Source organism: Verticillium dahliae, genomic scaffold, assembly GCF_000150675.1.
Source record: "Verticillium dahliae VdLs.17 supercont1.13 genomic scaffold, whole genome shotgun sequence".
Taxonomy (NCBI): domain Eukaryota; kingdom Fungi; phylum Ascomycota; class Sordariomycetes; order Glomerellales; family Plectosphaerellaceae; genus Verticillium; species Verticillium dahliae.
In genome coordinates, this window is record NW_009276944.1 from 992860 (window position 1) to 1019978 (window position 27119).

Genomic DNA, 27119 nt, shown 5'->3' on the forward strand with positions numbered 1-27119 from the left:
GATCAAATGGAAGAACTATGGGCATGAAGAAAACACATGGGAACCAGTCAAGAACCTGAACTGCCCGCAGTTGCTCCAAGAATATCATCGCCTGGCACAGGACCAAGGTCGGAAAATTCCTCCCCGAAGCCCAACGAGGACCAGTCCACGACGCCGCTAGCACCCCACTCCTGAAGGTCCTGAACCACGTTGGCCTCCTGAGCCTCGAGGCTTAGGTTGTCCCCGCCCAGAGGAAGGACGCCGTCCTCCTCATCCAACTGACGAATCCCACGAGCAAACAACTCTTCCCCACGAGCCTTCGCCGCCTTCCGCATCTTGCGAAGACGGGACAAACGACCCAAGGCCGTCGCCAACTTCGTTTGGAGCACCTCCAACTCCATTTCAGCATCCTCAATCTCAGCCTCTCGCTTCTTCTGCTCTGCAAGAGCCTTTTCCACTAGACGATCATTAGAAAACAGGACCATGACCCCACCAGGGACCAACTTACGCGCAGAAACCACGCTCACACCATCACAAGAGCGACCGCGACGGATGCACTCCCCACAGCGAGAAGAACCAGGGGCGGTCTTACAGACGAGATGTCGCTTGAAGCACCCCGTACAAGGCATCTTGATTTCGCCCTCGGAGTCAATCAAAGCAGCGAGCGCCTTTCTTTGGTCGGTTTTGGCAGACGAACGTTTTATGACACGACCTGACATTTTGTCATGGTTAGTAAGGATGACAAGAGAAGAACCACCGCAGGCGGCTGGGACTTACTACTTATGGCCGCTGGGACATCGGCCTGGAGGAGGAGCATCATGTAACAACCAAGGAAGCAGGGCGGCCGCGAATCGACGACCCCGCGATCAGGGAGCGCGATAAGATAAGAATCGGGCCCACCTGGCAAATCACGTGATGGCTCACTCAGACATAAAGGGTGAGTCGTCGGGCTCACCAAGGACGCCGCAGTGAGCCAGGGAATGGCTCACGGGATAACACACCGTGATCCTAACATCATGGATCACCAACAACTAACCAGTGAGCCATCCAACATGAGCTCACCACCTAACACAACAAGGACAGGATGGCAGGTATATAAGGACGGACATTCTGGACTTGTAGATACATTCTTTCTCACGACAGTGATCAATCTAAGTCTTACCTTGTATTCATTGTAACGAGTGCGCAACGCCTTACGACACCACATCGTCTCAGAGTCACAACCTAAGCTTCTGCAAACAGCAACCCCAACCCTCTGACAGTGTTCCCCCTTCGGAAGCTGCCAGGTCGTAACAGGGGGCACCCCGAAGACATTGACTACATTGTTGTTACCGGTAAGCTGCTATCTCTTCCATCGCCCGTGTCTCAACAGGAGCTTAGACTCTAACACGCACAGATGGCGAGGAGATCCTCGGCATCGGGGATCAAGGCGTAGGTGGCATTCTCATCTCAGTGGCGAAACTCGTTCTCACTACTGTCTGTGCCGGCATACACCCGAACCGTACCTTACCCGTGGTTCTCGACTGCGGTACGGACAATGAAGATCACCTCAACAATGAACTGTACTTGGGATTGCGACAGAAGCGTGTGCGCGGGGCCGAGTACGACCGCTTCGTCGACACGTTTGTGAAAGCCGCCCGTCGCCTGTATCCGCGCGCGTACATCCATTTCGAAGACTTTGGTCTTGCGAACGCCCGCCGTATCCTTGACCAGTACCGTCCCCATATCCCGTGCTTCAACGACGATGTACAAGGCACAGGTTGTGTCACACTAGCCGCTATCCTGGCTGGCCTTCACGTGAGCAAGCAAGAACTCACCGACTTGCGTCTCGTCATTTTCGGAGCCGGATCAGCAGGAGTTGGTATAGCTGATCAGGTTCGAGACGCTATCGCGGCCAAGGGCAACATGAGCAAGGACAAGGCGGCTGAACAGATCTGGCTCATTGACAAGCCAGGCCTGCTTACAACCGCCCTCGACGTATCGCCCGCTCAACAAGGCTTCTGTAAGGATGCGTCAGAGTGGGAAGGCAAGGACACTTCGCTTCTCTCCGTCATCAAAATTGTACAGCCGAATGTTTTGATTGGCACGTCGACTGTGCCCAAATCATTCACCGAGGAAATTGTAAGAACCATGGCCAAGGGCGCCGAAAGACCTATCATCCTGCCGCTTTCGAACCCGACACGGCTTCACGAGGCGGCTCCCGAAGATCTACTCAAGTGGACCGGCGGAAAGGCGCTCGTTGCTACAGGCTCGCCTTTCAAACCCGTCAAGGGGCCCTGGGGCGAGAACGGTTCGGAGGTGGAGATTGAAATCGCCGAGTGTAACAATTCGGTCGTCTTTCCGGGCATAGGTCTCGGATCTGTGCTTTCCCGCGCCAGCCTCATCACAGACAAAATGCTCGTGGCGGCAGTCGAGGCAGTCGCGGGACTGGGCCCAGCCCTTAAGGATCAAAGGGCCCCGCTGTTGCCGGGTGTTGATATTGTACGCGACGTCAGCGTGCGGGTTGCGAGGAATGTGATTAAGGCTGCCGTTGCTGAGAGTGTGGCAACCGAGAAGGACATCCCAAAAAATGACACTGACCTTGACGAGTGGATTAGGGATCAGATGTGGAAACCGGAGTATCGGCCGCTGAAGTTTGTGGGGATGGAGGACGCGTCCAGGGAGGCGAAGGGCCAGATGAGGGTAGCCGGCAGTGCCAGCCGGGTAGGTTTGTGGTGAACACCTCATATCCATTTCTTCTGTTATTGTTTACAACAGATTTCTGGCACTTCAAGTCGTCCGAAGTTTATGCTCAGTCACTCTCAGTCCCTCTACAAGACAAAGGCCACGTGAAACTAGGATCTGGGTCAAGGTAGGCCACAAACGACCGCGCATTAATTATGTACTAGACGAAAAGTTGGGTGCTCTCAGATCACATTGCCGCGGACCTGCTTGATGGTCTTAAGGTTGATGTTCCTCCAGAAACCGGTCGAGACAAGGGCACCGACAAGCACAGTGACACTAGTGATGAGCATGATGCGCTGCGAATCGCCGTATGCGAGTGCAATGCCGTGCCGCTCAGGGGTACCGTACCGGTACGCAAGTTGCGCATACATGTTGTTGTAGATGTTCTCGACGTTGTTGAATCCCTCGGGCATATGCTTGATGAGGTTGTTCTTGAAAGTGCCTGTCCATATGGCGGCGGCGACGGTGGAGCCGATGGCCATGCCAACGCTGCCGAAGAGGTCAAGAATGGCGACGATGACAGCAATGTGCTGATGGTCTGACGGTGCCATCATGGCCATCTCGCCGCAGAGGACAATGGGACCACCTGCGAAGGCGATGAGGATCTGAGTCATGATAACATAACCAATGTTCTGATCAGGCTGTCGGAACTCGATCATAAGACCAACGCCGAGCATCATGAGCGGAATGAGGAAGTACAGCGCAAAAGGCTTAAAGCGTCCAGTGTAGCGAATAAGCAGACCGACGACGATGCCGAAGAAGCAAGAGCCTGTGCGGTAGATGTTGATGATGTACGTCGTCTTCTCGACACCCTGGTTCCAGACAACTAGGAGCATCGAAGAGAAATAGGCGCCCCAAATGCCAGAATTGAAAAAGACAAACGTGAACATGAGCCCACCGCAGAGCACGGTTCGGTCGGCAATCAGTTCGAAGGGAATGAACGTGACAGGAGCGAAAAACTTTTCGTAGCAGACAAAAATGACGATGAGCACGGCGCCGACGACAATCATGCTGATGATCATTGGGCTCTTCCAGCCTTCCGACTGGTACGAATAAATGTTGAAGGGCAGAAGGAAGAGTGCCATGCCCGCAGCAAGAAGCAGGAGGCCAACAGCATCAATATCAATCAGATAACGTCCGACAGACTTGAGCGTCAGGTTCTTGATAGTGCTTTGCTCAGGAAGCAGGCCCATCTTCTTGGCTTTGTTCTGGTTCCAGAAGAAAAGGAATATCAGTGGCAAGACGACGACCGGTGTAGTGATGGCCCAGACACCAAAACCCCACTCCCAGCCAGGGCCAGCGAGAACGCTGTCGGCAATAGGGCCGGCGGCCCATGTGGTGAAGATATAAGGCGAGGAGGCAAATGCCAGCATGAGAGAGCGGTTCTTGAGGGTCGAGGTATCGGCGATGAAGACTGTCAGACAGTAGCTGACACCCTGCGCACTAGAAAAGGTCAGTCCATCGGCACCGACTGGTAGCGGGACAAGGCAACTTACCCAACGACAGCGAATACTTGCGCAGCAGCGTACGTCTCCACGTTTTTGCAAGCAGCCATCATGACGAACCCAAGCACCCAGACGAGAAGCATCAATGATAGTCCGTGGGGACGACCCCATGTGTCGAGAATCTTTGCGAGAGGAAGTTTGGAAAGACCGCCGATGATGCTCGCCATGACGGATGTTGTCGCCGTCAACGAGTGCATCGAGAAGCTGCTTGTGACAAACGGAGTCAAGGCCCGAACGACAACCTCTTGAAGCGAGAGAATAACGTAGATAAACCAGATGCTTTCAAGTGTTAGATCGTAGTTCGCGTGAGACTGCGCCGGCCGTGCGCCTGTCAACCACTCACATTACATATGCCAGGGCGAGATGCCAGTTACTCCAGACCATGGCCGTCGCCTCGACTTTGCGAACACCGGCTTGCGCGCCCTCGGAGAACCCCTCCTCAATGGTGAGGGGGCTGACCTTAAGATCATCGGAGTTGTGCTTTTCATTGTGAGCCCCCTCGGCTGCCACTTGAGATTCGGCCGCAGGACCTTTGGGAGTCGACAGGTCCATGGTCGTTGTGATTTGCTGCCAAGCAGAATATCGAAGTGTTGCCGTCGAGAACAAAATGGTCGGCGCTCTGCGGTGTCGTACCGTGTTATCGGCTGTAATGAGTGAGGGGTTTGACAGATGGGCAGAGATCGGACACTAGCAACACGGGCATCTGCCAGGGGCGCCACAGGGGTGATATATGAAGACGCGCCCAAGGACCAAGGCCGAGCCGCTATCGGCTCGGGCGGGCGAAGCACCCCGGGCGAGGATCTTGCTAGTGCGGAGGCGACGGTCACTTGAAGGTCCAGGGTTTGAAGGCAGTTCGCCAGCTACCATCCTTGGTTAGCCCACTAGACCGCCAAAGAGTTTCTGGCCAGCCAAGGGGAATCAGCACACACATCGGGTTGGGTGGGGGCGCTGTGTTCGAGAATCGGCTGAGAAATCCGTATCGGGCAGACGGTGGAAATGAAGCAGGCAGCCTCTTCGTGCCAACCAACCTCTGCCTCGCGTAGCGTCCCATGATGCGAAAAGACGTCGTAGCTTGTCCGATGCTCACCCCATGGCTCGTTGTCCTTTGATGTCACTGACTCTCAGATCCAACCCGTTGATGCTTGAGCGGAGAGTTCCAATATCGACGAGACCAGGCTTGGCATGCTTGTTGCACCTTGAGGCAGTTTCTGCTTCCTCGTGCGGATCGAGTCAGAACCCGGGACAACGAGCCGAGGGTGAGTGGATGACACCGCGAAGCGAGCGCTGTTAGTCCAAGCAATCATCAGGCTGGAAAAAGTATTTGGGTGTGTAGGCCAGGATCAACATGCCTGTGAATCTCTTCTGGGATTGGCCTTTGGTCGGCTTAATGGTCGGCTGGCCAGCACCATTGTGGGTAGAAGCGGGGTTCGAGCTAGGGCCGCTGCAAATTTTATCAGATTCATCTTATCAGATCATCTGCCCCGCTATTCATGTGACTTTGGCGTTCCCTGGTCGCGCGACCTGGCAGGTGTGCCGCAGACATTGACAAAATCACGCCTTCTGTAACACGTTGGGCCTGTGGCTTGTCGAATCTCCATATTCGGACGGAAAAAATGGCGCATGCAAGGCACTAGCGCGAGGTCTTGAAGACTCAAACCAGCACGCTTGGTTTCCCGACCCATCACAGAAGGCTTGTAAAACTGTATGGCTTTGCGTGATCTTACTCTTCCACAGATGAAAGTTTTAGGGTACTTGTATCCAGACTATATCCGGTGGCTGCCGGTTGGTGCTTTGACAACTGCATGTGCCAGCCATACACGCCCAGCGGCTGACGAGTCACAGGAAGGTCCGCTTGCCAACAACGTCACAACGCAACATACGGTCAACGGACCGGGCATAGAGTGCCAGCTCATACGGGTTAAAGATTTACGATGTTATTACCGGCGGCCCCGTACGTCTGAATTTGTCGCCGGCTGGTCATTCAAGCTTGAAAAGACACAGTCGTCGCATGGCTAGGTTTTTTGTTCGGGCAATATACCCACCACCAGCTGACTTTCTCAGCACCAAGGTGTAAAGACAAGGTTCTCAATACGAGTCGACTGACATCTCAGCCTATAAGACGGGCTGAGGACTAGGGCGCATGATACCAACGTCCACCAGAGCGACTGGCGCCCAGTTGAAGCGGACGCCGTAGATCCTTTGCCAAGATACTGGCTCTTGGAACTATTGCGTCCTGTGTGCCCTGTCAGTGCGCGAGCGCAGACTTTGCGGTTGGTGGCGTACCAACCGCTGATCTTTATTGAGCGGATCTGCAATTACCATAGGGCGGTTGAGCCAACTGCAGCTGATTCATGAGTACCCCAAGCTTCGAAAGAAGCTCGGCTCCGAATAGGCTACGGGAACCGAGCTTGATATGGACTTACAGTCAATAATCTCCTGAAAGCCATCAATACCATCCAAAGAGATTCAGATGTAGGCCAAGATATGTGTTCAGCAAGGATTTAGGGTGTTCTGCACCAAAGCAAACTGCCTACCATCTCAGGTGAGATGAGCAGCGTACTGTGCATTACGATGGTCCTAGTCTCGAGGCAAGTATTTTTGTAAGATTATGTACTTCAAAGGACCAGAATACCCTTCAATGGTAGATCTCGGCTGGTTTTGCCAACGAAAACTCTGTACCCCCCCTCCTGAAGGTGCCATTTTTGTGCGTCAACATTCCATACACTGAGATCTCTGCGTCTCAGGGGAAATTTCACAGTAGCTGTCTCACCTGCTTTTATCAGTTGCTTCTCAAAACCCCGGAGCTGCTTCAGTGGCGTGTGATCATCGCCGGGAATGCCGAGATATAGCTGCGCGACTTCCTTTCCGTCGACCTTTCCGTTGTTTGTCACGTCCGCTTCCACGACGACTAATTCGTCCCACAGATCTTTGTGCCCCCCCCTCAATAACAGGGCCTGTTGGGTATGCACCAAAATTGCCATTGGCCTTGGAGATATTGAGAGAAGAGTAGTCGAAACTTGTGTAGCTCAGACCGAAACCAAATTCGAAACGTAGGTCGACCTTCTTGGAGTCGAAATCACGGTAGTCCACGAAAGTACCTTCCGCAAAGTTCGACTGAGGTTATGTCTGGAACCGGCTAGGCACGCCTCGAGACGTGTAATCAGGCTTCAGTAAATCGCCGTAGTCGGACTCGTTTCGGGCAACAGTATACGGAAGACGGCCGGAGAAGTTTTCTTGGCCGTAGAGAAGTGAGATCAATGCTCTTCCACTATCTTGGCCAGGAAGATGAGCAAAGATGACAGCTGTGACATTGGGGTGTTCAATGAAGGAGTCGACGAGGCGTGGTCCAGCATTATGGAAGACCACAATCGTGTTGGCACACTTGTTGGCCACATTTAATATGAGCATGTCAGTGTACTGGTCGCGCAGCGAAGGGCGGTCATACCCTTCTGTTGCCCAGACATTACCGATGACAATGCAGACATCGGAATTTGGGTTGATGGAAGGATCTCCGGACTCAAAGTCATGGTAAAAGAGCGGTTCCATCCTCGTAAGCCTGGGCTACGAGAGCATCGCAAGGGGCGCTAATCAAGCTCCACGAGGGCGCCGCCGAGCCGCCAGCAGAGATGACAGTCCCGTTGATTGCAATGTCAGATGTTGGAAGATCGAGGTTACCGAACCAACCCAGGTCGACCTCTGTGATGTTGGCGGACCGGATGCCCATCTCCCATGATGCGAATCGGGTACCATTCGCTGCAGGGACCGGCGTGTTACTGCTGGGTGCGCGGGTGGAATAGCCAAAGAGAGAGATCAGCTTCATGTTTTCGGAACGCAATGGTAGCGCATTCTTCTCGTTCTTGACAAGAACATGGCCCTCAACAGCGCTGTCGAAAGAGTCGGCCTAGAACATTTGGTACGAGCATCGACAATAGGGTGCGGCTCCCAGAGCCTTTGAGCCATGCCATTACCAGGCTTTGGAAAGTCTTCGGCGTCCTGCTTTAGGTGGAACCAGGATGCGATAAGTCTGGGCCAGCCAGTCAGCTGGATCACACCCAAGGCTCACGAAACACCCGCCTGGTCACCATGTTATCAATCTGCGCCTCTGGAAGGGATCCGTTGCTAACTGTCTCGACCAATGATGATCCAAATTTGCCAGCCCCGTTAGGCATAGCCACGTCAAGTCCACTCAGTGCAGAGACAACGCCTCCCTTCATTGCGCCCCAGTCGCTCACGATCCACCCCTGCAGTAATGAGAATACTGAGTGACACAAGATTCAAGTCCGATGGACGCACCTGGAAGCCAAGCTCCTCCTTAAGCAAGCCATTTTGCGACTTGCTATTCTTACAGACGTAAGAGTTGTTGAGTCTGTTGTAAGAGCACATAATATTGGCCGTGCCAGCTTTAACTGCATCGTAGAAAGGCCTGAAAAGGTCAGTTAAGCCTTGCTTGATCGAGGAGGGTTGGTTTTACCAGAGATAGAGCTCATGCATTGTCCGATCATCTACATTGGACGAGATAGCCTCCTGAAAAGGACCATCGTCTCGAGTGGACAGTCGGTGTGTCTCCTGCTCTTGAGCGATGAAGTGCTGCGTGTTGTTAATCAGAAGTTGGAATGCTAAAGGGCCACGCCACAAACCTTGGTGCTGGTTATGACTCCATTCTCCTGAATTCCTTCCACTGTTTCATGTACTAGACAACCGAAAAAGCTGGAGTCAAAGTCAGCCACTCAAGTTGTGACCATACTTCGGATGGCTATTACCTTCCCAGTTTCGACCAGCCGATACGACGCGGCCGATAGGGCCGATGGAAGGGCCATGCAGAACGCTGACGCCCTTGATCTTAGCTTCTCGGCCCATGTGATAGGCCCTTCTATGCGCAAGCTCCTTGTTCCAGCTTGCGCCAACGTGGGTTCCCGGCGGGAAGGCACTGACGTAGTCAGTTCCACGCACGCTGTTGCCCGAGTCCACGAGGCACATCTCAGGAAACCTGAGTCGAGGTATGCCGGGAAATCCAACTGCTGCAACCAGTATTAGAAGTGGTGCCCGCAGATAAGTTGGCCTGTCAAAGTCAGCATTCATTGTACTGTTGTTAGACGACAGAGTGTTTTACCTTTTCTTCCAAAGTCATCTGATTAATGAGAGACTTGGCCTTGGCAAGAGCATCTGACCAACGGCCATCTGATGATAGCTCAGGGGTAGGGTACACTGCTGGCGCCTGTCCAAAAGAGAAAGAGTCATCGACGATAGGTTCGTCTTGAGCCACGACCTGGGAGATAGCTACGAGGCCAAGAAGGCCATAAACCAGGCTTTTCAACATGGCGCGTCAGATTTTCATCGCAAGGCACAGTACCTTCAATGAGCACAAGCGACTACAGCCGATAGAGATTGGGACTAACCAGACGAAGGACACGACTGCGGTCTTTATATTGTCAAAATGGCCTGCGAACCTGACGAATACCTCACCTCCACCAACGCCACATGAGTTGATCAAGCCATGATCTCTGACTAGGACGCCAATTTGCCAAGACACCGTGAGCAGCCGGCGCTTGTAAGAAGAATGGTGGGGGGCTACATCTTCAGCTGCATGTAATGAGTTGACGAGGAGAGCACAAGATCCAAGGCTGCTATTGACGGCTGTGACGGAACGGACTTGCTGCAGGCAGGTACATGTCAATCCCAGGATCTCGTTATTCGGCCCTTCTCACAAATAATCCAGTCTCGATGCCGTCTGTCACTTCGATGCCGTCCCCGGTGGACATGAGCCATCAGCCGAAGGGCTGGCGCACGTCAGGATTGCTGGCAGGCAAGGCGCAGATCGACTGCCAAGAAACCAGCGACATCCGGTGGTTCCGCAGTGCGAAGGTTTATAGCATCCGAAGTTGATCATGGGGGTAGGTCGTGGAGGGCAGGGGGGTTAGGGGCCCTGCGAGACGAGCTGAGAGTGCTGTAGGGCACGATTCTGGGGATTAGGACATAGCGTGCGGGGAATCCTTAGCTGATCGCTGCTTCGGACCAGGGGAATTCGTGTCCGTGACATCATAGCTTGGCGTACGGCAGACCTTCATATTTTCGATCGACAGTTATCTACGGGTCTACGTTTCGGTCCCTCCGTCCATTTGTTGCACGGTGAATAATCTGAATCTAGAAATGGGCACTGCAATAATTACCTTGGGAATCAATGTCGACCTTTGTTTTCGTTGGTTATGCTATGATCATCGATTTGAGATGAGTGGCTCTGACACAGGGTTTCTGGCCCGGTGACAGATGGCTTGGCGCATACCTTGTTTTCTCCAAAAAGAAGTCCACACACCCAACTTGCACTGACGATGGTTGCCCTCATGAGTCAGAGATGCGTCACGAAGCCAGTGCCATGGAAGGGCCGAAGTTTGTGGCCCTCGATCTTGGAGACCCCAGAAAGATGCTCGAGCTTTCTCCGCGGGGTCTGGCTACTAATTGCGGGTTGTCTGTGGTCTTCCATGGCGGGGATGCTCGCTTGAACCCCGCAGCATACCTGTGGAATATTCGATGGCTCGGCTGCCGTGCGGTGTTCCAGCCGTATCGTGGATCCTACAACAGAACTTCCCCGCCACTATGCGGTTCGCGGGGGATTGAAACTTGATGTTGATCAGGCAGGCTATCCCCCACAGGAGGGATGAAGGAAAAGTACGATTATCTGACAACAGCGATCAATCTCTAAACCCGTGGAGCTCCCGAGATGGTCTGTAATAAATCAGGGCGGCGGTGACAGAGGATGAGTTGAACATGGCTAAGCGTCATCATGCTTCGCCGGGATGGGCGAATTGATAATGTGAAGTGACAGTTGCGGAGCATTCTTTCGATCACACAAGATCCTGTGCGCGCGAATGAAGGTCAAGATAAACATCCGAGACTGATCCTGCCAGACCGGGTTGTTTTTTTTTAGTTGTTTTCCGCTTATGTGAAGCAGGTAATCTGGACAGACCATCAAAGCTATAAACAATAAGTGCCGTACATACTCTTACCAATGCAGGTTGGCGAGAACATCACGCCTCCGCATAACTTGGACCCGGCGTTTATCGTTCTGTGCACCCTCTTCATCGTCATTGCCAGCGTTGCCGTTGCCAGCGCCGTTGCCAGCGCCATTGCCAGCGTCATTGCCATCCCCATTGCCATCCCCATTGCCAGCTTTGCCGTTGCCAGCGCCATTGCCAGCGCCATTGCCAGCGCCATTGCCATCCCCATTGCCAGCGTTGCCGTTGCCAGCGTTGCCGTTGCCAGCGCCATTGCCAGCTCCATTGCCATCCCCATTGTCATCCTCATTGCCATTGCCGGCGCCATTGCCAGCTCCATTGCCGGCATCGTTACCAGCATCGTTATTGTTGTCGTTGTTCTGGCCGGCGTTGCCATTTCCTTGACCAGCATTGCCCTCGCCAGCATTATCCTGGCCATTGTTGTCATTGTTTTCGTTACCGTTACCGTTACCGTTGCCGTTGCCGTTGCCGTTGCCGTTGCCGTTGCCGTTGCCGTTGCCGTTGCCGTTGCCGTTGCCGTTGCCGTTGCCGTTGCCGTTGCCGTTGCCGTTGCCGTTGCCGTTGCCGTTGCCGTTGCCGTTGCCGTTGCCGTTGCCGTTGCCGTTGTCGTTGCCGTTGCCATCGGCCGCAGCCGGGGGTGTAGATGGAGCAGCGGCACCACAGTCGGCCGTGTTTGTCGCAGCAGCCTCCCCGGGTGCGGCAGCGCCGCCGGCACCAGCATTGTTGTTCTTGCCTGCTCCATCTCCCTTTCCCTTTCCTTGATTCTTGCCCTGACCTTTGCCCTGGTTCTTTCCCTGACCTTTGCCCTGGTTTTTGCCCTGGCCTTTGCCCTGGTTTTTGCCTTGACCTTTGCCACCATTGGCAGGCGGAACTTCAGTGCTATTGTTTGCAGCACCGCCGCCGACGGCCCCGCCTGGAGCAGCAGCGTCGCCAGCACCGCCGGCACCTGCTTTCCCTTGCTTCCCTTTGCCTCCTAGAAGATCATCGAGAGCCCCACCTGCAGCTCCTTCTGGGTTGAGTCAGCTCGGTATGTTGTGAATGAGAAGGGTATATGCTCACCATTCTTCTTGCCGGCTGCGCCTCCACCGAGAAGACCGTCAAGAGCGCCACCAGCTCCAGCTAGAAATTTATCAACACTGCGACTTGGGATTGCTAAACATGGGGGCTCTCACCGTTGTTCTTGCCACCAGCGGCCCCATCACCAGCCCCATTGCCAGCACCACCAGCGGCACCGCCAGCACCAGCGCCAGCAAGAAGACCGAGAAGCTGGTCGAGCTGCCGAGGCGCTACCTGGCGCTTTTCTTTGATGGCTGTTTCCGCGTTTCCGGTTTCGTAGTGGGCGATAGCCAATCCGTTAAAGGCAAGTGCGGCCACAACGGCATGACGGAGAGAAAGTGTCGAAACCATGTTGAAAGCGGTTGGTCAATTGACTTGCAAGAGTCGCGATACTTGAAAGGCTACAAAGATATCCAGACGTCAAGCCTTGGATGCGAAGGAATGGAAAAGTCTACCTGTAGACTGTTACTGACGAAGTGGAAGGAGAGACAAAAAGGACAATAGTCTGCATGTCGCTGTGAGGACTGCCTGGATGGACTGGAGATGTGCAGGCCAAGATGGCTATTTAAAAGGCAATGTGTTCGCGGAGCAATGAGGGATGGACTGATCTACTTACCACCCTCGCCCCTGGCCCCTCCGCCTGTCTGATGGCCATACTGGTAGGTAGGTGATCCTAGCGGCAACTCTTGTTTGGGAAGGGCCTCACCCCCCCCCCCCCCCCCCCCCTATAGAGATCAGCGCAGTACGCTGGGATAGGGGATGGAATTTCGTAGCGAAGCACTGGTGAGTCCGGATTGCGGTCGATGTGTTTGGGATGTGCTACCAGCGTGCGACAAAGGGCGTGAATGGTGTGGAGGACCAGGGGGCGAGCGTTTAGCCTCATCGGGACAGAAAACCACGAGGGATATTGAGTCGTGAATGAGACTGGACGAAACATGGCGGCAACACCTACAGACGCGAACCCCTGCTTTTCAACTGCTCAAGGCGTGTCAAACTTAGAATGCAATGTTGCGCTGATGTGCGCTATGGAAGTCAACAACAACTGAGCCACGCTGGAAAGGTTGGACGAAAGTTTTTACTCGAAAGCTTAGCGTCGATCAAGTGTCAGGGCATGTTTCCCCGGCCGACCAGGCGCAAAACAAGCATGCGACCCCAGCTTCTCTTGGAGCTGAAGACTATGTCTGCGGGGGCGTAGCAAGGATGTTGGCCGTGCCCATGTCGAGGCTCCGTTTCAGAATCCCCGGACCACCGAGTCCCGAGCGGCTCTGCCAAGGCCTGATGCCCCGTCCTCCCCGACACGCCAGAGAGGTTCGACGAACCGTGACAATGCAATCCGATCCGGCGTAGTCGGCAATTCACACAATCGAACAGTCTGTGGGCCGGCCGTCTTCGTGCTGATCCTCTTATGGCGCTCCGGTAAGGAAACAGGCGCAACGGCGTCGATCGGCTGACGACGCCTCGGATCATCGGCCGCAGGTCAATCAGAGCGCCCTGTGTCTCGCTCACTTTTACATGAGCTACGCAGCTTTGTCTGATCGTCGGTCCAAGATGTGTTCTCAGCTTTGGGAAACGAGGCTGTAACCCATCATGTGGAGAACCGGATGAATGAGTCTTTCGATGAGGACCGGTCTCGATTTGTGCAAGCATCAGATAAATTACCACGTACTGAAAGGTGTTTGAGCTGCCTGAGTGATAAAGATGAGAAGACAAATAAATCAGCGCCAAGACCCACGCAGGTTGAGCGTTGGGCTGGTGCCTTGGCAGATCTGTCAACCGACGGTCTGATCTGCGTTCCAGGACTTCGTGATTGTGGAACAATCAACAGGACAGCGATTGCCGATCAGCTCGGCACCAAAAATAGTGACAAGTCAGCTGTGAAGGCCCGCTTGACCCAACACATGGGATGAATCTCTGACGTTTAATGTCGAAGACTCAAAAGCTTGACCTGCACTGCATCTCGTGTTTGGTGATGAGAAGGAAGCCCAGGATTTCCAATGTCAACCTCCGATTTGGGCCGGCCCCGATTGACACTGCTGTTTGTTCCTTTCAACTTTGACCAAGTTGCGTCATTCGATGTCAGAGACATCAGATATTTAGAGAAACCAGTTGAAGCCACAATTCTTGAGAAATGAACCGTACGCCGCCTGAAGGGTAACATGTTCCCCAAAACAAAAGAAGGAAACAAACAGCACAGCAAACCGACCTTCTCCGTGATACATCCTATCCAGCAGGCTTGGGCCTGGGCACAAACCGTAGTGGCCTCTGTCGCCCATGCCTATCGCATGCGGCAAACTTCCACCAGTCTCTGTGCAACCAGAAGTCGACACTTCTACAGATGAACTTGACAACTCCTGGCGCAGGAGGCCACTTTGACCAATTTCCTTCTTCGAAAGCAATGTCATGGTTTGAGAAGCACCAGGGTAATCCGGCCACAAGGCCCATTTCTTCCTGTTTGAGACACTTCAGTCTTGGGTGACGACAGTACCGCAACAGGCATACGAACCATGTTCTTCTTGCCGTCTTCAGAAAATCCGGTCTCCAGTTGCCCCATCTTCTGGACGCCAAACCTTTGTAAACCAACGATCGTTGGAATCTCCTCGGTAAGGTGTTGCACCACACTCTGCCGAAAGAGTCAATCGAGGACAGAATCCTGTTCCCCGAGAACTGAGTTGGGTCATTGGCGCATTCTTTGAGATAGAGATAGAATGTGACGAGCTCTTCTTGGAAGGCATGGTGCTGTTCTACGTTTCCACTCATGATGCCCGTTTCGCCAGAAATCGTCTGGAAGAAGTCGGATTCTTCACACGAATGGTGCAGATGCACCAATTTATACCATATCAAGCTATACTGAATGAAAGCTGGCACCTCCGGCAATGGGATATGTGGTGCTTGGAGGTATATCGAGTTGAGGCCGCGGACGATCATGTTATGAACGCACGCCATCTCGCCAGCGACACGCTCGAACATATCGGGCTTCACGGGTTTCACACATCAGTGACGAAGTCGGTCATCACTTCTTGGGAATACTGACCTCGAAGGCTTTCGAGAGCTTCTTCCCCTCATACGCCGGAGACGCAGTGAGGGGAAACGGATGATCAGCATAAACATCTGCCATGGCGAGTAACTGAATAATCCTAGGAAGTGAAGTTCAGACAGGATAGTTGAGGAGAAAGTTCGCTTGATAACCTGGACCTCGTGCATGCTGTACTGTCGCTCTTTGTTCTCAGCCGCACATGATTGTAAGCCGAACTCTTCAGTCGTCAAGCTAAGGTTTGGTGAATGCCATACTAGGTGACAATACCAATCCCGCGTGAGGCAGTATCTCCAAGTGGAGGGGAAATGATTGGCGTTTTCCCGGGTTGATCTTCCGCGTGGCGCGCTCAAGCTTGATTTAGAGCCTTACATGACATGAGCTGTTCGCTCAATAGCTCGTGCCACATCCAGGCGCCCGTAGGTATGCTTCTCATCAGATTTATGAATGAAAGGCTAGCTAGGCATTGGCAGCGGGGTGGGTGGAGATAATAACCAGTCCAGTCAAGAGATGATTAGGCCTGGTACGAGGCTTGGTTTCTGGTGATTGAGATTACAACAAGATGCATTAACAGAGACCGCTCTTGGGAGCCTCACAGGTACGACGGGACGAATCTTGGAGATTCAACGATGACTCAAGGAAGGCATAAAGCTTGTACAACCTTGAACAGACACAATGTCGGCGACAAATGTCAACTGAGAATGAAATTGTGGTATCCATTTGGTTTCAGAGTAACATGTTCTAACGAGTGAATGTGGCTTGCAAGCATTTGGCGAGCAAGGATTTTCGCAGCGTTCCCCTTCATAACAGGTGTCATCAATCAGTCGTTGGGCATATAACGACAACAACTGTGTTGCGCAAGAACCGTCGCAGCCCTGGTATCTGGTGAAAAGAAAATCAAGATGAAAAGTCGCGAACTGGTGTCTTAAGCCATTGCAGCTTCTTCGGCAGCCCCCGCACTCTGTTTGTTCTTGCGGCGGAAGATGTTTTTGACATCGTCGCGGAACCGTGTCGGTGGCGAGTTGAACTTTGCCTCGTAGGCATCAACGATAGGTCGCTCCCAGATGAGGTCGGCCTCGTGCGGACGGACGATGCGCGAGCGCTTAAAGAGCTTCCATCCAGTGAATGAAATGATGGCGACGAAGACCATGGTGTAGTAGGAGAAGAATGTGAGGGTGTTCCAATTTCCTGTGAGGAAAGTGGTGTAGCCGAAGGTGAGGACCATAAGAGTCATCCAAAACACACCAATGTAGGCGCAGTATGGTTGAAACCATCCCGTGTAAGGTAGCGTCTTGCGGTCCAACCCTTGGGCCTCACAGGCACGGTAAAAACAGATATAAGTGACGCTGATCACGATGTAGTTGATCAGACCAGATGCCGACGTCAAACTCTGCAGTTTCGTCACGACACCGGCTGTGTCGCCCGATACCTGGAGGAACGAGATGAAGGGGAACACCATGACTACAGCAAAACAGTAAACGGGGATACCGTTGCTTAGACACTTCTTCAGGAAGCTCGGGGCCTGCCCCTGCAGGGCAAGTCCATACAAGCAACGCATTGCGCAGTACGTGTAGGCATTGCCGGCACTGAAAATACTGGTGCAAAGCAGAGCATTGACCACGTGGGGAAGAACCCCGACTCCCATGTTCTTCATGGCGATGACGTACGGCGAGCCGTTGGCGGTGCCGGCTCCGGCGTTGTCGAGATCCGGGTCATTGTAAGGCAGGACAATGGAGACGCACAGGGCTCCGCCGATGAAGAAGAAGCCGAAGCGCCAATAAACAGACTTGAAGCCTTGCTTGAGATAGGTCCGCGGACGCTTGGCCTCACCGGCGACCATGGACAGGTATTCAGGGCCGACGACGGTGAAGCATGCCGAGTAAAGGGCCGCTAGGTAGCCCTGGAAGCGACCGAGGTCGCCTGTGGTCTGATAGGCGGCGAAAGCGCCAGGATTCTTCCAGTATCGGAAACCGTAGGCATCATTATCGGGGTTGCCACCGACCATGGTCACGAAGGTGAATGTAAAGACGATGAGAATCAGCAGAATCTTGCCGCTGGCGAGCCAAAACTCGGCTTCGCTAAAATAGAGGGAACACGTTGGTCAGCATTGGTATACAAGAGGACGCTTCGCTGGCAAACCGAGGAGGGTCTTGCGGCGTTCATGGCCCGTCTTGCATCAGGGTTCATGGACGCTCTACTTCGTCTTCCCCTGCCATTGAGACTTACCCAAAGTACTTGACGGCGACGACATTGAGCAAGGCGTACAGCACGATGCATCCAACACACACAGCAGCTTCAGGAATATCGTCACGCCAAAAGCCGAGCACAAGGTTCAGGGCCGCAATCTCAAAGGGGATCAGGAAGGCTTCATAGAAAAAAAAGTTCCAACCAGCCATGAACCCCCAAGCTTCGTCCACCCACTTGCCGGCGAAGCGGATGAAGGCGCCAGAGATGGGCATGTAGACACACATCTCGGCCAAGCCGTTGCTGACGCATGCGAGCACGATGGACTGAGTGAGGTAGCCGAGGAAGAGAGAAGCTGGCCCGCCGCGCTGGAGACCAGTACCGATGCTGACGAAGAGGGCGGTACCGATGGAGCCGCCAATCGCGATCAGCTGGATCTGACGATTGCCGAGATGTCGCTGGAGCTGGTCGGCGTTGTCGCGCTCAATAACGCCCTCCCGAAGCTCGCCGTCGCTGCTGTTGGCGCGCAGGGACTGGCCTTTCTCTTGGGTAGCCCCAAGGGACTGTGCCCCAGTGTCGTAATCTTTGGGTGGTGCCGCCATAGTGGGCAGGAGGTGGCTGCTATTGTTGAGAGTAGATGATGGAGAGGGAAGGCAAGGTATGCTGTGTTAAAACAGGACACAAGAGGGCGATCAAATCGCACGAGGGACGGTTATTGAGCCGACGCGCGCAAATGGAAGCTGCGTGCGGTACAGGTCTCAGACTCAGGAATGTGAGCAAGAGAAGAATAATGAACTGCGACACGGCCCCGTGCACCTCGGTTGGGGGGATGGGTGCGACATTATGTACACAGGGAGACGGTTGAGAGACAAACACAACCCTGATCAGCATTTCTCGTCTGTTAGGTTGCCAGGATCCGATCCGCTGCACGACGTACGACGTACTGCTTCCCGCCTGCGCTTCAGCTACAGTGATAGTGACAAGCAACATGGGCATCTCTATGGTGGACGTCAAGAAAAAAAGGGACTCGGCACGGCGCCGGTGGTGGCCAAGTACCCACCCGGTCGGCCCCCTGAAAGGTCCCCCGAGGGAGGTCTCAGCGCCTGTTACCTTCTCTTCGTCCACTGTAATCCGTGGGTCGGTCTACAGGTACTTGGCTGTACGTTGGTGCGCGTGGAGCTGAGGCCCAAGCTAAGTGACCCCATCGGTCCACCATGGGGGCCCCTGGGGATTGGCACTGATGCTGGATTCCAATTGACCGGACTGATTACTAGCCTGGGCTGGCCTGACTGGATGAATCTTGGTTCTGGGGGGAAAACTCTGCATCCAAACTGCATATGGTATGGTGCGCCAAGTGTCGCGTACCCTGTCGAACACTTGCCGTCTCTCCAGACTCAGTCGACATGGACGCCTGGAAATATTGCATTGGCATTACATGCATAGATGTTGGGATAAGGGTCTATTCCCCACGCAGCCCAAGGCTTGCGTTTCTTTCTTTGTTAAATGAATCTTTCAGGCTGCTCATGACGTGGGGCAGCCTGGCCGCACGCGTCCCAAGTTTTCCCTTGCTGCTGGCCCTCGAATGATAGTCCCGTGTAACACCAATGAGAAGCGGCACAGCGACGCCCACTGCACGTCAAGATTTGACGCAGATTACGCCCAGAACAATGATCCAGTAGGACGGAAGAGATCGCAGGCAGAAAGGCAGGCAAGGCAGTCTCTGGCCAACTGCCGGCCGGTCGGTGTCAATCATGCCTAGCCGCCGGTCACTTGATCGGGATTGTGTCCATGTTGGTACCGACGCGGCCCCCTCATCGGTCTACCCACCCCTCCTCCGGTTTCTTTTGTTGCCGCCATCGAGTCAGTCTGATCAGCTCATGCGGCTTGAATACCACGTGAGCAGTTCTGGCCTTGACGTTGCCACCATGTGTCGCCTTGCCACGCGTTAAGGCAGAGTCGCTCAGGTAAAAGTCTCTGCTCCCATAAGGTAGAGTGGGCCAGCCCAAATGCCCATCCATCTTGCAAGACTATGAGCCATAATTTGGGCATCGCCTTTCGGCGGGTTGCGACCGCGGAACTATCTTGATAGCGCGCCAGCAAGCAGACGACCAGTTTTCTTGGCGTTTGACAAGGGTACATCGGCAACACGAGGCTTGTTGACGCTGGAGGCAGCGAAAGTCCTTTCAGCCGTTAGCTTAATGAGGCCAGGGCCGCCGAGACCCCCCCCCCCCCCCCCCGGCTCGGTCTCCTAATGTAATGAAAAAACAGGGAGACAACCAGTTGCTGGAGCGTAAATTCCAATAGAGGAGGATCGCGCTACCCACATCCTGGCTCCCCCACACACAGCACAAACCTGCATCGTACAGTGTCGTCAGAGGCGTTACGAGTCGCACGACCCAGCTTGCCCCGCTTGAAGCCTCGAGGTTATTATGTGCTCGTGTGCGTACGTAAAGCACCCCGGAAGCAAGAAGTGGGTTGCAATCTATGGATAATGACGCAGGGCTTGGGGAAAGGATGTGGGCGTCAGCAACAGCACGAAGGGATCCTGACCGGACGTACGACAAGACAGCGTACGTCCAGACAAGCTCATGAGTTTCGCGGGTGGCGGCATTGGCAACAACTTGATCCTTTCTTGTCGCTTCTTGTCATTAACCATTGGATTGCCATGGCTGTACGATACTGCTATGGCGCATTACCTACTGCTGTCTACCACAGGCTGTGCCCAGACACCAAGGCTGCCTTGGCTAGGTATGTTACCTGGGCTTTCCCCATCCCCAGCCAATGCAAGCACGGCGGAGACAGACGAGTTCTGCCTCTCGTGCTAGCCTATGACGGCCCGTCCTTGAGCGCGATCTGCACGTCTCAGACATGTGACCTGCCTGTTCTGGACAAGCGTCGCATGCCTTGACGCCGCTCGAGATCCCACTTGCGAGATTTTGCTTCTGGGCTCTGCCCTGAGGCATACAGTACTTCGCGTGCGCCTGAAATGTCCCTTAGCACCGAAGTGAGACGACCATGACTACAGGCGAAGAATGCTAAACCAATCAGGGTGCTGCACTGAGCAAGACCCGCATGTAAGGCCCGTTCCAGCTGTCACTAGTGCAAACAGGTCCCGAGGCTGCTGCGCTGCATCGTGTGCTGCAGCATTTCGTCATCGATCATGAGAGGTTTGCCATCGGGCGGCGGTCATGACAGGCCCCGAGGCCACCAACGCGATGCTCAGATCTAGCCCCGCGATGGAATCTCTTGGACGAAGGGCGGGAAAACCAAGCAATTCGGCCATGTGCTTGTCGGCTCACAGTTAGCGGCATCTTGCGGCCGGTTAAGAGATCGCTGCCTTGTGGCAACTTATGTACATCCAAAACACCATGATTCACACACTGGTTCAACTTAGCTCGCCTGGCAGTACAATGTGCTTCTTTTTCACCAATAGACTGTCCAATTAATCTGCGTGGAACAGGAGGTGAGATTTTAACTCATTGAAAACCATCGCCGAGGTAAGAGCCAGGAAGTGCCCAAGGTACCTACGTGTCGTTGTAACCTGTTTGCAAATAAATGTCTTGGAGGAGAAAATGGCTCGGTGGCTGCTTCTGGCTGCCGAAACTGGTTTTGGATTCATTGACTCGCTGGTATTTGCATATGCATTGATTCCATGTACATCAGCATTGTAGTATACCTAGCCACAGAAGAACTAGCGGCCCTCCATAGACAGCTTCTTGCACGATACCCGCGGCAATACTGCTTTCTTTTGCTTGAATGAGGTGATGGTCAAGCAGGTCGCTGTCACGCGTAAATTGACGAGGGTTAGGTACAAGACTTGATGGCAAATGTTCTGTTCAATTTTCTTCTCGTCCTTCATCCCATGAAAAGTTTCGTGTTTGTCATGATACTCGGCTTATTCTTTCGCAATGCTCCTGAGCCCTCATAATTCTGCTCCTGTTGACGCGATGAACTCCCAGCGTCTTTGTGTCTCCCTTGAAAGTAGAATGTCACACTGACGTCGATTGTTGCTCGGTTCAAAAGCAAGGGTCTCCAAACCTTGAGCGCAGGTCTGCGTTCGAGATATACAATTCTTAGAGTCTAGCATTCAGATTTGCTTCTCCAGGACTTTCTGCTGTGCATGCTTCTCATTGCCTTCTGGAAAAGTCGCCTTTGGGTCCTTCTCATCAGCCTCTGCGGGAACCATGCGGTCTGCGTATTTCTTTGCTGTGAATTTGTCCACCTGAAACTTCGTAAGCACTCATCACATTGTTTTCTCGTCTCTGTCTCATACCTTGTAGACTGCCCACATGTATGCGAGCATGACACCGCAGCAGCAGAGCAGGGCGATGCAACCCTTCTTCCAGTACGGCGCATCGGCAGCTGAGTAAAAGATGATGCCCCAGAATGTCCATAAAACCATTGAACCAATGTTCATAGAGTAAATCGTAACGCTGCGCATGGCGTCGTCGCCGCTTCTTTGCAGAATGATACTAGCCCAACCAAAGATTAGGGGATTGACCATGTAGGCCGAACCGGCGAGGTAGTAGGCAAAAAAGGTAGCCCCAAAAGGCAACGATGGGACGAGCAGCATGGCTCCGACGATGATCTGCAAAAGACACGCAAGAATAGCCATCGGGATGCGCTGGCCAGTGACGTCCATGTGCCAGGCCGCAAGCAGATTCGACACGATGCCAACGGCCTGGACACCCAGGGGATATGTGTTGATCTGAGTCTGCGTGAAAGAATCATCGTGGTACTTCAGCCATAGCAAAAAGGTGTTCTGGAAAGGGAACCCCTCTATACTGGCGCATACTGGAGACCAGAAGAACAAAACCCAGCTGTGATAGGGTCAGCTTCTACGACGTATGCTTGATGGGATCGGGTCCTACAAGATTGGGTTTGCGAATACACGCTTGAAGAGAGAGATAGGATGGATGTTGTGGCCGTCCTCTTTGATGGGTGGTAGTCTTGCTACGGCCAGCTGTTTCTCTTTTTCGGAGATGTAGTTGGCTTTGGTCTTTCCCGGCGTATCAGGGAAGTACATGAAGCCAAACACTGCGATTGGAAGTGTGATGATACCGTCTTTGAGGCTTGTCAGCGTCTTCATAAAGCGCGGAGCAACCGTTCTGCTTACCGATCAAGAACACCCATTGCCAACCTCCGAGGCCACCAAGCCCTTTCATACCCCTGTGGATAGCGGCCATCATGACACCTGCAAACATGGTGCCTACCTGACCTGATGCAGTGAACAGAGCAGTTCGCTTAGCGATTTCTTCGGGCTTATACCAGGCTCCGATGATGTAGATGGTGCCCGCATACGTGCTTCCCTCAGCCAAGCCAAGAAAGAAACGAATGACGCAAAGCTGGGTCACCGTTTTCACAGCCGCGCTGGCCATCTTCATTCATTAGCCACCAACAAGCCAGTATTTTGCCAGTGAACCATACCGTCAAGCCAGCCCAGACGACAACCATGGAGGGGAACCAAATTCTTGGCGCCACCTTTTGTATTATGATACCATGAGGAAGCTGCCCGACAGCCATTCTTCCCCGGGGTCAGCCGCGCTTATATTTGGGGCAAGTTCGCTAGGTTCATACCCAGCAGTGGTCAGAGAAAGGACCTTGTTATAATCAACGCCGCGCATGTCAAGGGCTTCGCGGAGGCCGGCAACCTATTTGAACATCAGGTAAGGCTGACTGCGGCGACACCACTTTGGGCTCACATAGGCATTGGCAAACGCCGCTCGATCTTTCTCACTGTAAGCTGGTGCTCCGTCTCCTTGTCAAGTAGTCACTTACCAAGGTAGTTAAAGAAGTAACTTAGACAACAGTAGGTCTGTGAAGGATTAGCAAACAAAACTGCCGGGACAAACGCAGGCCGTACCAAAATGAAGAAGTCTAGCACATGTTGTCAGCTCTGTGCATGTGTTTGTGCCCTTAGCACTCACCTAGTTTTCTGACGAGTCGCCTCTCTTCTTTACTATCCGTGGTGTCACCCAGGAAAAAGTCTTGCCCATTGTCAGTTCTGTTGCTCTTCGCCAAGGTCAAGTGTCTCATCCCACGCACTCCGGATTTTTGGCCGGATAGAAGCCATGTTGCCTGATAGTTGGAAGCTGGTGACTGTACTTGGCTTGACGTCTCTCACAACCGCAGGTCCTGCGTCCTTATAAGGAAAGCTGGCACGGGCTAAAGTTGGGCCCATCTCATCTTATCAGATGAATGTCCCGATGACGGGAGCACGACTAAGCACGCCGCTAGCTAAGCAAAGAGGATGGCCGCCATGGACCTTGTTGATCTCGAGCATGCTGATTCGAGGCAAAGCTCTGCGGAGCCGGAAGACGTGGTGACATTCAGGGTCTAGACTGCGGATAGATTGAAACGCTTGAAAGCTTATTCGGGATGACCAGGGTAAAGACTCCATCATACCATGTACATCAGGCCAGATGCATGATTCAAGGCAAGGGTTTCTGAGTCGCGAGATTCAACAAGGTGGCACATCCCCGACCATGGGAATTCTTCTGAGGTATCATCAGGAGTAAAGAGGCGGCAGCTCATGCAAGGGAGCAATGAGGTCGAAAGAATAAATCTCCGCGAACACATGGCGCGCGCGGCGCGCTGCATCTTGACCACTCGGCTGGGCCCGAATGTTGGGTGCCAGAGGCGGACAACCCATCCACAAGGCCCCACAAAGAGTACCCCGTTCTAACTGACAGAGTACATCAGGGTCTAAAATCTCATTGGCCCGCCTACGTGTCTACGATCAGAGTTTTCCAAGAACAGTTCGATTTATGCACTTACTAACAGTCTAGTTTGAGGGATTTCATTTCTCGCGTAGAACAGTGCCCAGTATGAGCCATGCCCTGTCCCGGACTGTCAAGCCTCCGGTCGGTCATGTCGCCGCTCACCGCAAGCTGTCAGTCGTTGGCATTCACCTTATCAATGGCATTGCACCTGGGGCCAGGTGGCCCGTGTGCTCAGTACATGGTACCTCCCGTCGCTGAGTTCCAGGCACTTTCCTACCCTGTGGGATATCCCCCTCAACACGAGCGAGCCATGCTTGATCAGCTTTTAGAACCCAGCCGCTGCCCTTGCGGCCTTCGTTCATTTCTTATTGTTAGTTGCCGAGGATATCTGTTCTGATTGATCAACCAGTGATGTTTACCACTTCTTTTAAGGGCTCATTGTGTTTCCGAAAAGAGGATTCATGAGGTTGTCGCCCCGAATCAGGTCACCTTGCATTGCACGGCTGCGTAACCTTCCATGTGTGATACTGCTTCCGAAACAGCTCTTCGGAATCTGTTTCCTCATGAACTGTCGTCTCGAACCGAGGCTTTTCACCACTTCAAGCCACCTTTGGGACGGGAAATTGTCGTCATGGATGCTCGGGAGGTGATGGACCGAACATCATACCCTTCCCCCATGTCCCCAGGAACAGCTACCCCGCATTCACCTGGTGGTTGGACGGCCAGGGTGGCTCCCCCACAGACTAGACCTGGGGTCGGCGATCGATGGTGCCGAAGAGACGAAGATGATTAAGGATCCGGATGGTCGGATCTTAACAAAAGGGGGCTGCGTGGTCCTGAGCCTGGGCAGCATATAACGGCATCACTTTGCTGCCCGTTGCAAAGGGCTTCCTCGACTTCACAGGCCAATACATCGCAAATGACAATGTTGTCCGTTCTTGCATATACGATTTCCGTTCTGTTGGCGTGCCAGGGTGCACAGGGGCAACAAACGCAGTCGCCGCAGCTCCTTGCTAGCCTTGACTACGGAACATTCAAGGGGGCTTACTCAGAGCGGTACAACATTTCGTACTGGCAGAGGATCCCTTTCGCAGCGCCCCCTGTCGGTGAAAACAGATTCCGCGGCCCGCAGCCTCCTCTACCAGTTCTAGAGGACCCGTATGATTCTAGTCGACCATTTGATATGTGCCCGCAGCGCACCGTACGTATTGTAACATCTTCACATGTGCTTTTCCGGAGCTGACTTGAACAGGTCAACGGTTCAGAGGACTGCCTATACCTGGGACTCTACTCACGGCCCTGGACTCGCGATCAGCCCCTGAAGCCAGTCGTTGTAACGTTCTACGGTGGTGGGTTTATTCAGGGCTCAGCCTCTTTTAACATCCCACCTTCTGCGTACCCTATTCTCAACGTGTCGACATCGTCCGACATGTTGTTCATCTACCCCAACTATCGTACGAACGCATTTGGATTTCTTCCCGGCAGAGAGGTTGCGGAGGACCCTCTATCGGACCTCAATCCGGGTCTGCTAGACCAGGAAGCTGTGCTCAAGTGGACGAAGAAATACATTGCTCATTTTGGCGGTAATCCCGACAATGTGACAGTCTGGGGACAGTCGGCCGGTGGTGGAAGTGTTTTGGCACAGGCACTTGGGCGTGGGGGAAAGCAGAACCTCTTCCACAAAGCCATGGCCAGCAGTCCTTTCTGGCCCAAGACATACGAGCATGACAGTAAAGAGGCACAGGACCTCTACGATGAGCTGGCCGCGAGAACTGGTTGTGCAGGACCTAACAGTCTCGCATGTCTCAAGAAGGCTGACGTCCAGACCATCCGCGACGCAAGCCGTTTCCTGTCGACCTCGCAACAGTACAACACGTCAACCTTTACGTGGGGGCCCGTCATCGATGGTGATTTCTTGCGCGAACCCCTTTCACAGGCCACAGCCAAGGGTCATGTGAACATGAATCTGGCTTTTGCCATGCACAACACCCAAGAAGGCGAGAACTTCATTCCTCCCGGTTTTCAAGGTGCAACAGATGCCGGGTCGCCTCCTTACAATTCAAGCGCCGAGTCCTTTGATACATGGCTCCGCGGATTTCTCCCTGGGTTCAGGACGTGCGAAATCGAAGCTGTGAAAAGACACTACCCAGCAGAAGGCATAACGGAGACCATCGAGTACAGCACAACGTACGTCCGTGCCGGTCAGATCTACCGAGACGTGGTCCTCACCTGCCCTGCCTATTGGTTCTCCGGATCTGCGCAAGATGGCGGCTGGCTTGGCGAGTACTCTATGAGCCCATCAAAGCATGCAAGTGACACAGTTTGGGTAAGTTTTTGAGAACGTTGAAAAAGACAATACTGATGTGTCACAGTGGAATCAGATAAATGCTATTCAGCGGTCGGATCCTGCCAGGTATCAAGCTTACACAGGTACGTTCAAATTCACCTGCAGAGCATTGACCATAATCTAATGGAAAAAACAGGTGCTTTTGCTTCCTTCTTCATGACGGGTGACCCGAATGCTCTTAAACTGTCGCCTCCTGACGTTGCCGGGGTTCCTACGCTCGACTCCAATAGCGAATGGGTTATCAAGGATGGTGGACTCAGCACAGCCAAGCTTGAGCATCTTGGCAAGAGGTGTGAGTTCTGGCGAAAGACGGCAGCCAGAGTGCCGATGTAGTACCATAATAGCCCTTAGATACAATGCTTCTACACTGAGATATGCCGTCCATCTCACAAGTATGTGGTGTCAACCCACCACTCAGTCTCAAAGCCGTCCCCGAGAATGGTCACAGGCTGCACTGGTGCATCCAATGAGCCTGCAAATTCAACACGCGGCCCGACTGCGCCTGGCCCCGTGTTGCCGTACTCTCGGTAAAAGATATTGGCAACGGTCTGTGTTGCATCC

The 27119-nt window shown here is 53.5% G+C and overlaps 8 protein-coding genes across 8 annotated transcripts; 2 read left to right on the forward strand and 6 right to left on the reverse strand.

Moving 5' to 3' along the window:
- Window positions 1–995: 995 nt before the first annotated feature.
- Window positions 996–2811, forward strand: VDAG_06277 (NAD-dependent malic enzyme; the record flags this gene model as incomplete). Its single annotated transcript, XM_009659291.1, has 4 exons — window positions 996–1017; window positions 1242–1313; window positions 1376–2682; window positions 2737–2811. The coding sequence occupies 4 exons, from the start codon at window positions 996–998 to the stop codon at window positions 2809–2811; spliced, it is 1476 nt and encodes a 491-aa protein (XP_009657586.1).
- A 9-nt stretch (window positions 2812–2820) lies between these two features.
- On the reverse strand, window positions 2821–4843 carry VDAG_06278 (siderophore iron transporter mirB). Its single transcript, XM_009659292.1, has 3 exons — window positions 4552–4843; window positions 4200–4487; window positions 2821–4146 (listed from the first exon to the last, which is right to left on the reverse strand). The coding sequence occupies exons 1-3, from the start codon at window positions 4758–4760 to the stop codon at window positions 2886–2888; spliced, it is 1758 nt and encodes a 585-aa protein (XP_009657587.1). The 5' UTR covers window positions 4761–4843; the 3' UTR covers window positions 2821–2885.
- A 1980-nt stretch (window positions 4844–6823) lies between these two features.
- Window positions 6824–9581, reverse strand: VDAG_06279 (beta-glucosidase; the record flags this gene model as incomplete). Its single annotated transcript, XM_009659293.1, has 10 exons — window positions 9377–9581; window positions 8969–9267; window positions 8846–8898; window positions 8680–8795; window positions 8502–8631; window positions 8291–8449; window positions 7774–8109; window positions 7353–7724; window positions 7178–7322; window positions 6824–7116 (listed from the first exon to the last, which is right to left on the reverse strand). The coding sequence occupies exons 1-10, from the start codon at window positions 9523–9525 to the stop codon at window positions 6824–6826; spliced, it is 2052 nt and encodes a 683-aa protein (XP_009657588.1). The 5' UTR covers window positions 9526–9581.
- Window positions 9582–11205: 1624 nt separating this feature from the next.
- Window positions 11206–12625, reverse strand: VDAG_06280 (uncharacterized protein; the record flags this gene model as incomplete). Its single annotated transcript, XM_009659294.1, has 3 exons — window positions 11206–12227; window positions 12278–12337; window positions 12391–12625. The coding sequence occupies 3 exons, from the start codon at window positions 12623–12625 to the stop codon at window positions 11206–11208; spliced, it is 1317 nt and encodes a 438-aa protein (XP_009657589.1).
- A 1869-nt stretch (window positions 12626–14494) lies between these two features.
- Window positions 14495–15389, reverse strand: VDAG_06281 (hemerythrin HHE cation binding domain-containing protein; the record flags this gene model as incomplete). The annotated part of the gene is made up of 2 exons (XM_009659295.1): window positions 14495–15247; window positions 15306–15389. 2 exons carry the CDS (start codon window positions 15387–15389, stop codon window positions 14495–14497), a joined length of 837 nt encoding a protein of 278 aa, XP_009657590.1.
- A 612-nt stretch (window positions 15390–16001) lies between these two features.
- VDAG_06282 (general amino acid permease AGP2) lies at window positions 16002–18091 on the reverse strand (the record flags this gene model as incomplete). Its single annotated transcript, XM_009659296.1, has 2 exons — window positions 16002–17383; window positions 17532–18091. The coding sequence occupies 2 exons, from the start codon at window positions 18089–18091 to the stop codon at window positions 16231–16233; spliced, it is 1713 nt and encodes a 570-aa protein (XP_009657591.1). The 3' UTR covers window positions 16002–16230.
- Window positions 18092–21264: 3173 nt separating this feature from the next.
- VDAG_06283 (pantothenate transporter liz1) lies at window positions 21265–23586 on the reverse strand. The gene is made up of 11 exons (XM_009659297.1): window positions 23535–23586; window positions 23417–23476; window positions 23353–23366; window positions 23268–23304; window positions 23192–23217; window positions 23067–23140; window positions 22917–23013; window positions 22606–22867; window positions 22361–22553; window positions 21763–22309; window positions 21265–21711 (listed from the first exon to the last, which is right to left on the reverse strand). Exons 1-11 carry the CDS (start codon window positions 23560–23562, stop codon window positions 21577–21579), a joined length of 1473 nt encoding a protein of 490 aa, XP_009657592.1. The 5' UTR covers window positions 23563–23586; the 3' UTR covers window positions 21265–21576.
- Window positions 23587–25136: 1550 nt separating this feature from the next.
- Window positions 25137–26891, forward strand: VDAG_06284 (carboxylesterase; the record flags this gene model as incomplete). Its single annotated transcript, XM_009659298.1, has 4 exons — window positions 25137–25412; window positions 25464–26537; window positions 26584–26641; window positions 26695–26891. 4 exons carry the CDS (start codon window positions 25137–25139, stop codon window positions 26889–26891), a joined length of 1605 nt encoding a protein of 534 aa, XP_009657593.1.
- Window positions 26892–27119: the final 228 nt, after the last annotated feature.